A 17,877-nucleotide genomic window follows, 5' to 3' on the forward strand; every position below is an offset into this window, starting at 1 on the left:
GTAAGAATTTCTTTGCTTTTTTGTTTCTTTAGAGGTATGCTAAAATCACTGGCTTCTCTTTCACTTGTATATTATCTATGCACATGATTTTTAAAAAATTATTTTATATCATCCAAAATAATGTTAATATGTGGACAGTTTAAAAAAAGACATGCTATTAGAGATTATGACAAAAACTGCAATTGCTAGCCCCCTCCCATATACTGTTTCTATAGAAAACAAATTTAAACTCTTAGCCATCTCTTATAACATTTACTTTGTGTACTGCTAAATAATATGCTTATATTGCTATTATTAGTCAAGATATTATTTGTAGACTTGCTCTTAGGGCAAATGAGGCAGCTTTCTTTTATTATTCTATCCCACTCCCATCCCCAAAATAGAGTTAAATATAACATTTTGCTTAAATCAACATCCAGTATTGATATATATATATATGTAATTCATTGCTGAATCAAGTGTACTATGAGTCTACTTTTTCTTGAACTGTGTTTTTACTGAAGTTAACCATTGCCTTGTTTCTTCATTTCTTTAATTTTAAGTACATTCCACTAATATTTCCAGAATTCCAACAGATCTGTTAAACACCTATCATTACTATTTCTTGGATACAACAAATAATCAAATAATTTATTCACTCCATGTTTTCCCTTGGATCTTCCATCTTTTTTTTTTTTTTTTTTTTTTGAGATGGAGTCTCGCTCTGTCGCCCAGGCTGGAGTGCAGTGGCATGATCTCGGCTCACTGCAAGCTCTGCCTCCGGGGTTCACGCCATTCTCCTGCCTCAGCCTCCTGAGTAGCTGGGACTACAGGCGCCCGCCACCACACCCGGCTAATTTTTTGTATTTTTAGTAGAGATGGGGTTTCACTGTATTAGCCAGGATTGTGTCGATCTCCTGACCTCGTGATCCGCCCGCCTCGGCCTCTCAAAGTGCTGGGATTACAGGCGTGAGCCACCGTGCCAGGCCCAGTTCTTCCATCTTTTTGTTCCAACCTATATTGGTTACTGCTCAAGTCTCCTACAAGTCTGAAGTCCTTGGACTTCCCTTCTCTACTGCTGGATCACATTTCCTAGACCTCATCCTCTATTAGTGTCCTAAGAGAAAGTAAAAAGTTAAATTTTCTTGACTTCCTGCATGTATAAAAATTTATTTTTTTTGCTTGTCTGCAAGCAGATAACATTTCCTTCTGAATTTTGAGGGCACTACTTTACTTTCTTCTAGAATTCAGAACTGCATTGAGAAATCCAGTATTCTGATTTCTAGTCCTTTATATGTTTCCTGTCTTTTCTGCAAGTTCTCAGAATCTTTTTTTTAATCTATGATATACAAAAATTTCATGTGGGGCTTTTTTAATCCTTTGTTCTGATTACTTGGTCACTGAGCCCTTTCAATTTTCAGTTAGGGGAACTGTTTGATATTATTTCTTGGAAAATTTTCTCTCTGCCATCTTCCTCAATGCTCTATTTCCAGAATATATTATTCTACTAGAATTGATATTTAATTTGAAACTGATTCCAGGTCACTTAATGTTTTAACAAGTACTTTTTAATGCACCAACTCATCTAATGCTCATAACAACCTATTAGGTAGGTAGTATTATTCCCATTTTACGATGAGGAAACTAAATCTCAGAAAGGTTAAGGCCTGGGGTAGTATTTGGTAAAACCAGGATTCAAATCCAGAAAGCCTGGCTCCAGAACCCACAGTCTTAATCACTAGACAATACTGTCTATTAGATCAGGGGTCCCTAACCCCCCCCAGTTCATGACCTCTTACAAACCAGGCCATACAGCAGGAGGTGATGGTGAGAGAAAGTGAGTGAAGCTTCATCTGTATTTCCAGCCACTAGCCATTGCTCTCATTACCACCTGAACTCTGCCTCCTGTCAGATCAGTGGCAGCATGAGATTCTCATAGGAAAGCAAATCCTATCGCCAACTGCACATATGAGGGATCTAGGTTGTGCGCTCCTTATGAGAATCTAATGCCTGATGATCTGTCACTGTCTCCCATCATGCCAGGATGAGATAACCTAGCTGCAGGTAAACAAGCTCAGGGCTCCCACTAATTTGACATTATGGTGAACTGTATAATTATTTCATTACATATTACAATGTAATAATAGAAATAAAGTGCACAATAAATATAATGTGCTTGAATCATCCCAAAACCATCCCCCAACCTATTCTATGAAAAAACTGTCTTCCATGAAACTGGACCCCGGTGCCAAAAAGCTCAGGGTACACTGTATTCAACTAAACAACTACGACCACCTAGGTTGGCCCTCTATTTTTCTTATGTTCATTATCTCTAACTATCCTCCATCTTTTTATCTTTTTGCAAAACTTACTCCACTATATTCTAACTGTGTGAGCGTGCCTAAGTTACTTCCCTTTTAAGTCTTTGTTTCCTTATCTATAAACCTATAAGTAAACTGAAAGGGTTGTAAAATGTCAGTACCCTTTTCTAACCACATGAAGGAATCACTATTCCATCAGTGCTCAATAAATATTAATTGCTATCACTGTTACTACTACCACTACCACCACCTTCTACTACTTTATTAATACTGGTAATATGAAGTGATCCATTCTGCGTCATGGCTGCTTAATCATGGGGGGTCAGCAAGCTAATCTAGCTGGGTAATCTGCCCCTTCCCCAGAGAGTTTGGACTCAGGGTGAAACATGAGGTCTCTATAGTCTCTTTCCAATAGTTGAACTAGTAAGACATAAAATTTTCAGTCATTTAAAAGTATCAGAGCTATGCCCCAGTCTTTTCTATAGAATGAATCATAGCTGAGAAAAATGTATACAAAAAATAAGACACTTGTATTGGCTGGCTGATTACTAGTCACACTTTGGCTATAGGGGAATACATAAAAGTCCTAGACTTACTCCTAGCAAATAGCAAGCTTGGGAGTTTTTCAGCCTATACTTCTCTATTAAATCCTCTTATCTTCCTTTCTTCATCAATTCCTTCAGGTATCAGCTTTCCTTGGACTCAGTAAGAAATTGAGAATCATATCATACCAACTGTCTAAAGACACTCTAAAGCTCTTAAGTTGAACTTTTGCAGACAGCATAGTCACTGCTATCTGCTATCCTTTCTACTAGTCTCCACATCCAATGTTATTTTCAGTCTTTTTACCACACATCTCCATGTGAAACCCAGACAGACTCTAAGGTAACCACTATGATTCCCATCTCCAGGTATTCAAACCATTGGGTAATTCTCCCTGCTTGAGTATGAGTATGACCTATCACTTCCTTCTAACCAACAGAATATAGCAAAGGTGACAGGGTGTGTATGATTACATTCCACAATAATATAATGCCCTTCTTGCCAGAAGACCCTCTCTTCCTTATTGGCTTTGAAGAAGCTGTCATGAATGTGAACTACCTATAAAGAAGGCTATGTGAAAGCAACTGAATCTGTCAACAATCACATGGGCTTGGAAGCAGATCCTTCCCTAATTGAGCTTCTGATAAGACCTGGGCCCTAACCAACACCTTGATTACAGCGCCTTTCAAAGGACCCAGCTAAATGTGACTGGACTCCTTACCCAAAGAAACTGTGAGGTAATAAACATGCATTGTGCTAAGCCACTAAGTTTGTGGCAATTTGTCATGCAGCAATAGATGACTAATGAACTCAGCTAGCAGCTCAGCTTATACCATTCATTACAAAAAAAAGTTTACTGAGTATCACCTACCAAGTGCCAGACAACAATATACTATTCTAGGCACTAAGGAGAGAGTAATGAATGAAATAGAGGAAGCCTCTGCTCATGTCAGTCAATAAACAAAATAAATATCTAATATAGAGTCAATTAGTGATGCAGATATTTGAGCAAGGACTGAATGGAATGAGAAAATGTGCCATGGAAAGATCCTGGGGGAGAATAAGTAAACAGCAAGAGTTAAAGCCTGGAAACAGGAGTATGGCAAGTCCAAGGAACAGAGAACTCCGAGGATAGGTCATACAGAGTCTTATAGAAACCTCTTAAGTGTGACAGCCTTGAAAGTGTTTTCAGTAGGAACTGACGTGATTTAGTATGTTTTTAAAAAATCATTCTGGCTGTTGTGTGGAAAACACAATGGGTTAAGGGGAAGAAGAGACGCAGAAAGACCAATTAGGACACTACTTAAGGTGAGTGATGATGATGATGTACTGTACTAAAGTAGTGCTGTCACAAATGATGAGAGGTGACATTATTAAGACATATTTTGAAGGTGCAGCAAACAGCATTTGCTCATATTTTAAATATAGGACTTAAGTAAGAAGAATAAAAGATGACCTTGCAGTTTAGGGCATTAGCAATTACATGAATGCTGTTGCCATTCACTTCAATAGGGGAAACCAGAGAAAAAAACTGAAGTTTCGCTTAGACATATTACATTTGGTATGTTTAATAAATAAATATTCAAGTGGAAGTGTCAAGTAGGCAACTGGATACACAAGTCTAAAACTCAAGGGAGAAGTTGACTTGAGTTCAAAATGTGAGCATCAGCTTATAGACAATCTTAAGACATGTGACAGCATGAAAGCACATAAAGAAATAGTATAAATGGACAAAAGGTCCATGGACTGACTCCTGTGAAAACAGCAGAATACGCCAGCAAAGAGGGACAAGAACAGTCAGTGAGGTAGGAGAACCAGGGTAGCATACTGTCTTAGGGACCAAACAGAGAAAAAGTTTTGAGTAGGATGGAAGGAGATAAACTGTATCAAATGCAGTTGAGTGGACAGTAAGATAAGACTGAAAAATGACCCCTTGACCTATAAAAAGGCAGTCACTAGTGATCCTGACAAGTTAAATGGTAGGAAAGAAAGACTAACTAGAGAAGTCACAAGAAAAAAATGAAACATAAAGATAATAAAAATGGAGCATCCTCTAAAAGGACTAGTGGAATCAGTGCAGTGATTAGGGTTGGGTTATGTGAATGAAGTGAAAAGCAGAATTTTTTTTTTAAGTTTTATTTTAGGATGGGTAGTATCATGGCATGTTTGTATGCTATCAGAAATACTCTCGTAGAAAGAGAAAATATAATGCTGGGGAGAAGGATGATAACTGTAGGAACAAAGTTCTTCATTTGACAAAAAGGAATGGGATATAGTACACACTTGGAGCTTAGGTTTTAAATAAAACAGAGACAGGTCATCCACAGGAAAAGGCAGAGTAGATATATGGGTGCTTACAGTGAATAATGAATTAGAGTAAGCCACCTGAGAATTGTATCACCTACATATAAAAAGCTAAACTCAAAATCCAATAGTCCTTCCAAGGTTAGAATATTTAAGATGGAAACACGAAGCTAATATAACCTTTTCATTACTAAATCTAGTTACACGCATATCAGGAAGAGAGGTTTTTTGTTTTTGTTTTTCCAAATTCTTCTCAGGAGTAAGACCTACCTGGACTTTCCACTCTCTTATAGTGGTATGGGTTGATACAAACTTCTTTTTGCTTAGATCCAAATGGAAATTCACAAATATCCAACGGCTTTAGCTCATGATGACTCTGCAAATCCGGCCAGCGCCAAACACGACAATATATAACATGGGGTAAGCCTTTTCTGTGAGAAACCTGCAGGCGTCCATCTAAAGATCTGGGAATAGTGACACATTTACTTGGCTGTCCTGGACTGCTCAAGGCTTTCTCCAGTTCCTCCATGGCACCCTTTTTCTTTTTTAGCTTCTTCACCAAAGCATCAACTGCCTTTTCTGCCCATTTCTCCTCCTCATCACCTTGTTTCCATCCCAACAATCGCTTTACTGCTGGACTAGTAAAAGAAAACAAGCTGGCCATTGACGTCATTTGACACAAATCTTCAGAAACCTTCCTGTAACTCAAAGTCAGTGGCTACTGAAAGAACCGATCACAGGTGAAACGTCATACACAGGTCCTAAGTGGAAGTTCCAATTAAAAAGGGAGGAGTAACATTTATCTTCACAAGTGCCATATGCTTCTTTCATTTGGCCAAGTCCTGAAAGAGAAAGGGGGAAAGGATCCTAGTTTAAATCAATTCAATTTATATAAATTTAATATAATCAAAAGGTATATTATTATTAAATAAGAACAGAAAAGCATTACAAAGTAAACAAAAAATTGATAAATTTTCTCCAAAAGTTCTGTGACCACTCAATTCCTTCTCCATAATGTGAACAAGTAAGACACTGGCAATGTCAAATGATAACCAGAAGCAAAACCAGCTTGCTCTACCTCCTATGTATTATCCAAAAATAGCTTCTGGACTCCCTTTGATTAGGCCACTAAACCCTAAAACACTCTTCTGAAATTTGATTCTGAAGTACTTTTCTTCACTGAAATCCATGTTACATGCTATGTCAGTTTTGAACATGATTATGTCCTGATCTGAATAGAAGTCTTAAAAGAAATCCAGCTCTTCTCTAAGGTCATTATTTTCTTTAAATGTTTCCCAGACTGAGAAGGTTTGGACAAAAACCATGGTATGACTGAAGTCACATTATTAGATGCAAATTGTATTCATGGTTGTATAAGATGTACCAAACCCTCAAATAAATCATTATAACTGCCAGTAAAATGGCAAGTATCTATTTGTAAAACTAAGTATGTTGAATAAATTTAAAGAGAATAAATTCATTTTAAAAGGGTCAGTTTCTAATTTTACAATTCCTATTGGCTTATTTTAAGTGATATTTTAAGCATATTGGTTAATGAGCCTGCTCCAGGTAAACCACTGTTCTGCACCATTAAGAAGCTCCTGATGATGACAGGAGGAAGTGACAGGCACTCCACTGATAAGAGCTGGTAAAAACCAGGCTCAGTGGCACACACCTGTAATCCCAGTTACTCGGGAGAATCACTTGAGCCCAGGAGTTCAATCACATCCAGTCTGAGCAACATAGTGAGATCCCATTTCTAAACAAAGAATAAAGAGAATGTGTAAGATTTCCTGCAGATCACTACACAGCCAACTACAGACAATAAATACCTACTGAAGTAACAAGAATAACGTTTGGAAAAACGGTGTAACAAAAGATGCTTCCTTTCTTGTGCCTACAATTGCCAAATGCTATAGCTTTGTCTTTGAAAAATTCTAGCATCAATATTATTCTGGACCGGGTTGCATCTTCCCAGAAAAGAATGTACGTGCTCAGTTAAAGCCCAGACAATAACATAAAGTAAATAAAGATAATGTAAACACAGAGTAAAGTAAAACTGACATACACTCAACAAATAATTATTGATTCTTTGTTACGTCCCATGTATTGTGAATAGCCATGATGGGGTTTTTAAAAAAAGTTATGCCAAGCAGGGTTTAATCTCAACAGTCAATAAATTGATTCATTCAAAATATACTTACTGAGAGCCTACTAAAATACCAGATAACAGTTCTGGATGCTGATCAACTACTGGCAGCTATCCAGTCTAATATGGTGGAACCATGGTGGGGAAGGGTACAGGAAGTAAAGATATCCTCCTTATGTATGGATATGCCTTGTGCCTTGTCCTGCCCAGCCCTATGTAGGATGATTTTTGCTAGGCAAACAAAACTGTCCACATTAAAATAGAGAAATATAACAAAGAGAATGAAGGCATCATTGCCACTAACAGGTCACAGAGTATAAAGTGTCATGTACTAAATGAACTGTAAGAAGGGCTCACCTCAGTTGCATCTACATCAAGGATGTATGATAAAATCCATGTGGGTCAGGAAGTAAAACCATGGTTTGGTTGTCTGAGATGAGATGGGAAATGTCAAAGGCAAAGGGACACAAACAAAAAAATACATATATAGGCAGACATGAACAGAGCATTTCCTAGGCTAGATAAGAGACAGGCCTGGCTGACTGATACCTTATTCATGAACACTAGAATACAATGGGGGGCTAGATAGGGTGGTGTACATATGTGTGAGTATGTGTATGAGCAACAGAGAGACAGTTAAGGAAGAGGGAGGCAAAAAGAAAGGAGCTTCAAGACCAGAATTCAGAATACAATATCATACATGATCAGGCCCTTGGCTTCTCCTTACTCATTTCTTAACCATTATCCTACCTAACTGCATTTGACCACACTTGACTTCTTTCCATTTCTCAAGTATTCTAAGGCTATTTCTACGTGAGGCCTTTGCATCTGATGTTCCCTCCCCTGAAATTCTCTTCTCCTGTAACTTAACGCAGCATACTCACTCAAATTAATTCAGTTGTTCAAAGGTCACCTCCTGAAAGAGGAATTACCTGACCACTTGATTGAAAATAGCATGACAGCCCATTCTCACAACATTCTCTATCCCCTGACCCTGTTCATTTTTTATAGCATTTACCCTAATCTGATATTACATTATCAACTTTGTTTATTTACTTTATGTTTTCCCCAATGAAATGTTAGTATGCAGGTAGTCTCATCTGCCCTCAAAACCACTGGATGCCCTGAACCTAGAATAGTGTCCATTTATCAAATAAATGAGTAAGAAAAACAATTTGTAAAAATATAGATACCTTTCTAAGGATGTCTATATCAAACTTAAAACAAAAAAAATTGTTATTTATGGATATCTATGATATCAAAGAATAAAAATCAGCCTCCCAAGTTGATGACATTATAGGCTTGAGCCACTGTGCCCACCAGATTCTGTTCTTTACTAGTATCACTTTTTCAAAGCCTATTAGCTTTTCTGTAAAATAGAGATGATGGTTCCTAAGTCACAGAAATGTTGAAGTAATAAATAATGTCTATCTAACACAAGCTTTACAAACTCAACAGTACTATTCAAACATGAATTATAATCATTAGTATTCAGAAAGAAGAAGAACCAAGACTTAAGAGACTGGCTAGATCTAGTCCTAATCTAATCTTGCCCACTATTCTTCCACTATACACACCTTCTGATCTAATCCAAATCCCTGCCCCTCTATCCAACTGTGTCTTCCAAGAGAAATCTTAGTCATTCTTAATGATGAGCTCCAATCTATCCCCTTTTGTGAAGACCTCCTTTATCACCCAATGCTGCAGAGGCTATGGTCACTGAATATTTATAATAAAAACTAACTAATAAGACATAAATAATATCGTAACTTCCCAAATACAGTACAAAATCCTTCTAAGAAGTAGTCTTCAGCACCTGGACCATTCCATGTGCCATATCACACACTATGATACTTAATGAATGGTCACTGATTTTTCTATTAACTGTACCTTGAAATTAGAGATAATTTCAAATTTTAAACTCACGTTGTCTAAGATAATGATAAAATGAGAATTCTACCCACAAAATTAAAAACATTCAGAAGGTAGCTTTGTCAGTACAGATGGTGGTAAACTCCACTGAGAAAAGGTCATGACTGGAGATACAAGTTTAGCCAGGTAAAGATGAGAAACAGATTTAAGATTTTGCACAAAGAGCTAAAACAACAACAAAAAAATAGGTTTTCAACAGAGTGAAAAGAACAGTAAGTAAACACCTAAATATTAGGAAACATTCACTGTTAGGAAAGAGTTTCCTGATAGTGAGTTACTGATTATGCACTATTAAAAAGACAGAACTAGATACAATGGTACTGCAGAAGATTAAACATATGGGAGAGTTTAAAGAGAATGTAAACAAAGAAAAGGCCAGTGACTTTGGTGAATGGGTATGCCACTAAACTTCAAGAGATTAGTTTCAAAAGGAACAACAGGTGTCAGTTTTAAAAACCTAGAACTCTTACTAGTAAAACTAGCACAGGGAGAGGAGAAAATCTCACACTCAACTCTTTAAATATGGAATGACTAAAAAATTTAGCACTTTTGATGAAAGTATTTCTAAAAATGTTTTCTATACTTCCCAAACTGGTAAAGTGGTATGTGCAAGCTACCCGAGTACTTGTTATCTACATCTCAACTTACAACGTTACAAAAGGAAGAAAAATTCATCATAAAAATTAGTGAATAGTCAAAAGATCTGAACAGATCCTTCACAAAAGAGGACGTTAAAATAGCCACTGGATGAGAAAATGGGCTCAATATCATTAGTTATCACATGAATGCAAAAAGAAAACAAAAACTACCACAGTCAAATCTCACTCGGTACCTACCAGAATGGCTACACTTAAAAAAAAAAAAAAGATTAACTCTTCATGATTAACTGGAACTCTCATATATTGATAGTAGGAATATACATTAGTCCAATCACTTTAGAAAACTGTTTAACAGTATCCACTAACGCTAAACATAGATCTCTATGACCCAGCAATTCCATTCCTAGGTATATATCCAACAGAAATGAGTGCTGTGTCCACCAAAAGACAAGTACATGTTCCTAACAACTTTATTTATAATAGTCCCAAACTGGAACCCAAATATTCATCAGCAGTAGAGTGGGTAAATACTGATAATAAATTCATAAAATGGAATACTTCACAGCTACAGAAAGAACTAGTATATGTAAAACATGGAGAATTCTCATATATTCTGAGGGAAAGATTACACATTATTCCATCTATACAACATTCAAAAACAGGCAAAACTAACCTACGCCATCAAGGCCAGAAGAGTACTAAGAAGGGTCATGAGACAGCCTTCTAGGGAGCTAGAAATTTTCCATATTTTGATCCAGGTGATGATGACATGGATGTACACATATGCAGAAGTTCATTAAGCTATACACTTTAAATTTGTGTGCTTTACTATATGATTATTTCAATTTTTAAAAATATTTTTAAAACATACTTGTGACTGATCACTTATAAAATTAGTCCCTATTCACAAGTGTCTCCCTCACCATAATGGCTTATGAACCATGAGTGAGACTACAGATTTTGCAAAAATTCCAAGATTTCCAAAGTTTATAAAAATGATGGCAAACAATGTAGGACCTAGGATTTGATTTTACCCCACTTACAAGTTAGTCTGTTACTGTCTTCTGGATGTTGCCAAAGGACATGAGACTCCTGGGTTAGAGACTCTGTTACTCAGGGGACAGCAAGCAGCATAAGCATCGACGTATTTGAGGTTTTGTTTGTCACCAAGACCCATGGGGATAATGTGATGTATTTTATAGTTTTGCCTTTTTGTGAATGTTGTATAGAAGGAATAACATGCAATCTTTCCTTCAGTATTATAAGATTCTCCATGTTTTATATGTATTAGTTTGTGCTTTTTTGTAGTCTTGATGCATGGATGAGGAATACTGAGCTTGGGGAATCTACCACTTTTATAGTAATCAGTAAGCAAGACATTCTTTGTTGGGGGGGAGAGTAAAAATAACTTGACTACCAAAGAATTAACAGAGGTCCTTGAAAAAATGTATATATATTTTTATCAATATTTTTGCAAAAAAAAAACCTTAAAGCTAATGCCACAAATGTCAAATTGAAGGCTGTCATATCATGATACTGAATTATTTTGTGGGAAAAATTGTTTATCCATTCACACTTGATCCATTATTTGTTCATTATAAAAATTCATGCATGTTTACAGTTACTATAAGCTAATGTTTTCCCAGAATTTTAGTTTCATTCTTCAAGATAAAATCAGACCTTTTAACTCACCATTTAGTATAAAATGGTGGTCTACATTTTTCAGTGGTTTCATTTTAAATGAAATTCTCTATAGAAGGCATAGAAAATGGGCTGCATTATTACTGACTAAAGAAACAGAGGGGCATGAATGATCTTAAAAGGTTACTTACAGAGGCAGATTTCTGGACATTTTACTTTCTTAGAATATAGCAACAGGCACTTCAGTAACTTCAACAGCTTCCTTTCTAAAAAAAAAAAATCAATTGCTTAAGCAAAAGAATCATAATATTCCTTTGATAATGGTAATAATAATAATAAACCACTAACATTTATTGACCACTCACTATGCCAAGTACTGTTAAGGACTTTACATTTAGAAACCAAAAATTATTAAATTTCAAAACAGCCATATAAAGTAAATTCTATTATTCTCATTTTACAGATGAGAAAACAGGCAAAGGGAAATTAAATGCAACTTGCTTAATTATACAGATAGCAAGAAACAGAGCTGAGAATTGAACCCTGGCAGTCCAGCTGCAGAATCCATATTCCAAACCACTGTACACACTGCCTCCTAGAAAGAAACCCTCCTGCCAAGGAATTTTCTTCCCTCAAAGGTCTGTAATTGTTCTCCATATTCCTGTGACTTCTCCAAAACATTCAAATTGTTAAATATTATCATAAGATTGTATAGTTTAAGAGATCAAGAATAATCCAGCTTAATTTGCTCATTTTCAAACTTATTTTTATACCACTTAATGTATGTCATCAACCTATCAACTTTAACCCAGCCTTTTCACATTTGTGCTAGGTCAATCAGCAGGAATGAAAGGTTTAGCTATATGCTTACTACCACTGCATAAAAATATATTTTTTTTATGGTGGTCTTACTCCAAAGCCTTTCTAATTATCATTAGGACATTTTTAGCACACTTATCACTGGAACACAATGATCTCAGAAATGATGAGACAATGTACCACTTTTTAAAAAATATTTTTCCTTAAAAAATATTTTTCCTAAGTATACTCACCTATAATCATACCATTAACATATGGTATGCTTATATTTGTTTCCTCTGCATATATATAGTCTTGCCCACAACTGCCCATAACAGGATATACCATGATACTACTTGGTATTCTGCATTTTCTATTTAACACCACAAGCATTTGCTCTTCCCTCACCCCAATATATAGATTTTTTTAAATGCTTTTAATGGTGCAATCATATTTTACTCATCTATTTTCTTAATATTTAACACCTAGGTTTCTAAAGGAACTAAACCACCTATAGTAAAAGTAAAATTGTTAAACTGAGATTAAAACTTCTTTATAGTACCGATATAATGGATACATTTTGTCCTATAGTCTTTTCTGCAGACTATACCATATTCAAAATAACACCTTGGTCCAAAATTTGAAATAAAATGATCAAAGAGCTTGGGTTACAGCAATAGATTTACTTTAGTATCCTCACATAAGTACTTGGTTATGAAAAAATTTCTCATTATGTATACAAAAAATAAAATACGTTCTGATTTGCATATATTAGCATATGCTACACGAGCCACAAGTGAACCTGCAATACCTCTGAAAATTTTATGAGTCTCTTTCCTGAAAAGTTGATTCAATTTTTCATGCCCCCTTTGCCTTTCACTAAATAAAACGAATTTAGAAACACTGAGAACACCTATCTTCAATTTAAATCAGCTGTGTATCTAACACCCCATAATACTCTTCTACATCATCTCTACACTTATTCCAGTAATAGAGAAAATCCCAAAAGACTATTTAGCAACTGCAACAGTCATTACACATTACAGATAACTGGACAGCTAAATTTTGGTCCTCTATACTCCTAAATTTTGGTCCTCTATACTCCTCTAAATGCTTTCAGAGTCTACTGAGACACAATTATACATAATAACCAGTGCTAAACTTAAGCTCACACTTATAGCCTTATTCATATAACACACATTTGCTGAGTGCCTATAAAAGGCAAGGCACTAAGCTAGATAATAAAGAGTTGAAATATAAATCAGATCCAGACTAACTCTAAATAGTTACAAATTAATACAACAACTGAAATGTGCCCATAACTATCTATGATACACAGTGGAAAATGGAGTTGCCCTAAAGATATAAAGGTTGCTAAAAGAAGTCAGGATATGACCCTCTGGGGAGAAGGATGAAGGGAGACAATTTTATCTTAAGCATAAAAGCTTCTATGTCTTTCACAAAGTAATACTTTACATAACAGGATGAGGAGCTGCAGCACCAGATTTGAAGCCTAATAAACTTGGGTTAAAATTCTGGATCTAACACTTGCACCCAAAATCTCCATTTTTTCCTATTTTGTATCGTGAATATCATGGCCCTAAAAGGTTCTGAGAATTAAGTGAGAAACACTTAGTACACAGTGCATACTCAATAAAGGGCAACTGTAGTTATTATTGTGGTGATAATCATGAACGTTGTTGCTATCAGGCTGAGGATTTTAAATAAATGGTTGGACTCCTTTATTTCAACAAACATACAGTCATGTACTTTAAGAGTCCGCATTATTTTATGAACCCTGAAGGAAGAAAAAGCTGCAAATTAAATGGCATAATGCTTTCTTAAAACTTAAAATTTTTCTTCACAGTATCATCCTTCTGCCATCAAGAATGTAAGTATGAAGAATGTTCTGACATTGCTCCAGGACTGTCCTTCAAGCCACTGACAACCATCCTGCAAATTTTGATACTGGTGCCTGTTTGGTGTTCCTAGAGGATGTAAATGAAGGTGTGAAAACAACAGCTAAGAAAATATTTTAAATGGCAATTACTCAACACGAGAAGTTAAAACAATGTCCACACTGAGACTGAAATGACAGCAACAGAAACAGCAAGTCAGAGCCATGCCTATACAATGACAACTAGATCAAAACTGCCACCTGGCCAAAAGCAATACTCAGATGCCATTAACTGTAAGACAGTTAATAAAATTATGAGGTGGAAAAAAAATTACATCTTAGAAGAAATATAGCAGCTTTTTCTTTTTTCCTCTCTCAAAGTCCTTTCTGATGTTCCCCATCACTTGCCACCAGTATCTGTCATTCTACCCCCTCCTTTGTTCTCATTCTTTTAACTCTTTTTTTTTTTTCTTTTCTCTTTCTGCATTTCTCATAGCTTCTCCTATATTCCTCAGTGTTGCTTTTGGAGAAACTTGATAAACAACCTAATGAAAATGAACTTTCCTTCTGTCTCAAAAAGAACCCAATTAGCATGGAATACATGATTTGTATCCTTGGTACTTTCAGGTGCTCCAGGGCTTGCTTACTTCTGAGTTCTCTAGTAAGTCAAGGGAAGATGCATTTGACAGTCCACATAGGTGAAATAATGCCCTAGACAATCTGGCTTCTGAGCAGATTCTATTTGCACCTCTGTAATCCTCATCCTGAGCCACCTAACATGCCTATCCTAAAGTACACCAGTGGGAATAATATATATTAATATATACCAATATAATAAGATATATTTATATCTGAACATATTAAGAGGTAATATATTTAGTTCCTAAGAAAACCAAAAAGTCAATAGGCTTCAAGGAACTTATATCGTCAAGCTATTTTCTTTTGCAATAAACCTCCATAGAAACCTATTGTAAAACAGTTGTTTATAAATGTTAATCTTATTTCAATAACATAATCGGGGATAGAAGACAAATTCTGCTTTCTCTTTTTTGCTCTTACTAGGGCCGTATTAAACCAAACTTTTAGAATGCTAAGTGTCAAACGCCTTTTCTTTAAAAGCCAAGTCTTGTTACAATAATTCAGAACAGGCTAACCATGAGCATCATAAAAGAAAAACATAAACTAAACTGAACAGTGTCCATGAAACCTTTCAGGGAATTTCCACTTCTAGCTTGAAAACCAGAGAATCCCCCAAAATCTAAATCTAAAATCCCATTAGGAAACATACGGGACAATTTGTGTTAGATGAGATAGTCAATTTTCATTAAAACTGCCGTATGAATGAATGGAATTAAAGCTGAGTGATCAAACACTTTCAGATTCAAATAAATGAACCCATTATCTGCTATTATCTTGGCCTTTCATAGTATACCTCTGGTTTATGAGGTATTTAGAGTACATACATGGAACAGAAAGAACAGTATAACTGGAAAGTGGAAGAAGAAAAAAGTGAAAAGGTTACATACTGGTGAATATGACTGATTAAGAAGGAATTAACTGTGTTGCAAATGGCCAGTAACAGACAAGAAGTTGGTTGAGGGGGTTTAGCAACTGTGCAAAAAAACACCTGGTTTGGACAGATTCTACCCCTCCCCTGCAAACTCAAACACACTGCACCTAAGTGAATAGAACCTTAAGGATGAGGCAAGAATAACTGCTTGTCATATGAGCACAAATTTTGAGAGTGACTACCAAAATACTGAATACGAGATAGAAATATAACAACCTATCATTCGCAGTCCACTTGGCAAGAAAGTAAAAGGACGAGGAAAACCAAATCACTCAGCCAAATGAGGAAGGGAGGCTAGGAGGTGACAATCAGCTAGTCTGACTGTGAAGCAAAAGTGAAGCAAAAGGGAAAGGCACAACCACAGAATGAAGGTCAAACAGGGAAAGACTGTGAATACAAGGCTAAGGAGTCAGACTGCTAGAAGTAATTCTATGTGCAGTGTAGAGTTCTATCTAAGCCAAAAGACATGTTCAAAGAGGTATTTCAAGAAGACAAAAATTCCAACAACACAGGACCAAGTAAGAGACTAACTAGGGGGACAAAGGGTAGATGAAAACCATGGTAGTAAGCTAACTGAGAGGAACACACACACACTGTGATTAAAAAAAAAAAAAAAAAAAAAAAAAAAAAAGATAATAAGGGATGTCACAAATAAACAGAAGCCTAACTAGAAAAGTTAAGGTTTAAACCCTGAATAATGAAAACATCACTTACCAAAGGGAAACTCTAGTTATGGCCAAAACAAGGCAAGAAGGTGACAGTGGAGGGACGTAAGGAAGCAAATACTGGCATGCATCCAGGAAGATGTAAAATTAAAGCTCAAGGAGAAAAGGAATAAATATGTAGATATTGAGGATCATATGAATTGGAGAGATGAGATGTGATATTAGACAGAGGAGATATTTGATTTATTCAAAATTTACTAGGTGCCCACTAGTGTATGTCAGAAATACTCCATGCTAGGAACTCAGGCTTAAAAAACACTAACCGTAATCTCTAAGATCTTAGAGAGAATGGAAAAAAGAACAGGTGCTATAAAGAGCTTCATATGCCATTTAGCCTATCACTTAGTTTTATCCTAGATGTATTTCCATATGATAGCCAACAGAAATAAGGCATTAAAATTGAGTTTAAAAAAATGTACACCAAGCACAGAGAGCCAATAATTGAACAGACAGGAATGTATATTCCTTCTTACACTAGAAACTGGAGGGACTTAACAGCTATGAACCCATTATCTGCTATTATCTTGGCCTTTCATAGTATACCTTTGGTTTATGAAGACTTGACTTGATAATACCCTTTTATTGATGTATTTTGTCATTTCTTAGAGAAATGACCTCAAAGCTAGAAAGAAAACCAAGGTAATAATAACATTTAGAAATTCCTGTGTATGTGAGGTTCCCTAATTCTTCTGAAAAACTGCAACCACTGATTGAACACAGAACGTCACTAGTATATTAAAAGAGATGCAGTGGTACCTCAGCCATAAATGAAAACCTTATAAAATTACGGTATATCATGAATTACAAAAGAATTCACCACATTACAAAACACACACACACCTCACCTCTCTTTCAGCTCAAGCATCCCTTCTTCGGGGAAGTCTTCCCAAACCGTCCTGGCTAGGAGAAGTCTCCCTCTTATATGCTTACCGCATTGCATACTCCTACTTTGTAGCACTTGCCACACCTATGTTTTTACATTTACTTTTCCAATCTGTCTCCACAAGAATGTAAATTCCATGAGAAAAGCTGTATCTGTTTTCACTCATCACTGTAAGCCTAGTGATACATATGCTCAATAAATATTTGTTTAATGAAAGAAAGGGGATGTGATATTAGCTCTGGTGGTGGGTGGGGTTAGGTGTACTTTTCACTTTGTGTTTCATCCAATTCTGTATTTTTTAAAATAAACATATTTCTTGTAGAGTCAGAGGAAAAACAGGTTTCAAAACTAAAGTGCAGCTATACCTCAGCCATATTATGAACCCTTACTAAAGAGAGGATTTACATTATCATGAGTCATTCCTGCTTCAAAACAATTCTCTCTAATATACTTGGGGTTATACAAATTTGGAGGTTGAAACTAAGAAAAATCAAATCAGAAACCAGGTACAAATACTTCCATAACTATAGTACTCT

General features: G+C 35.9%; 1 protein-coding gene across 4 annotated transcripts in view; it reads right to left on the bottom strand.

The window, feature by feature from the left end:
• SMAD5 (SMAD family member 5) overlaps positions 1 to 17,877 on the bottom strand; it is a 49,734-nt gene that overhangs the window by 23,020 nt on the left and 8,837 nt on the right. For 2 of the 4 annotated variants that reach the window (XM_030828801.1, XM_030828813.1), the window contains exons 2-3: positions 11,660 to 11,734; positions 5,418 to 5,989 (exon numbers count right to left, since the gene is read on the bottom strand). In XM_030828801.1, the coding sequence (XP_030684661.1) occupies positions 5,418 to 5,820 (403 nt within the window). In that variant the 5' untranslated portion in view covers positions 5,821 to 5,989; positions 11,660 to 11,734. The remainder of the gene's footprint in view (positions 1 to 5,417; positions 5,990 to 11,659; positions 11,735 to 17,877) is intronic. The other 2 variants (XM_030828806.1, XM_030828822.1) reach the window with 1 other exon arrangement.

Source organism: Nomascus leucogenys, chromosome 2, assembly GCF_006542625.1.
Source record: "Nomascus leucogenys isolate Asia chromosome 2, Asia_NLE_v1, whole genome shotgun sequence".
Classification (NCBI taxonomy): Eukaryota; Metazoa; Chordata; class Mammalia; order Primates; family Hylobatidae; genus Nomascus; species Nomascus leucogenys.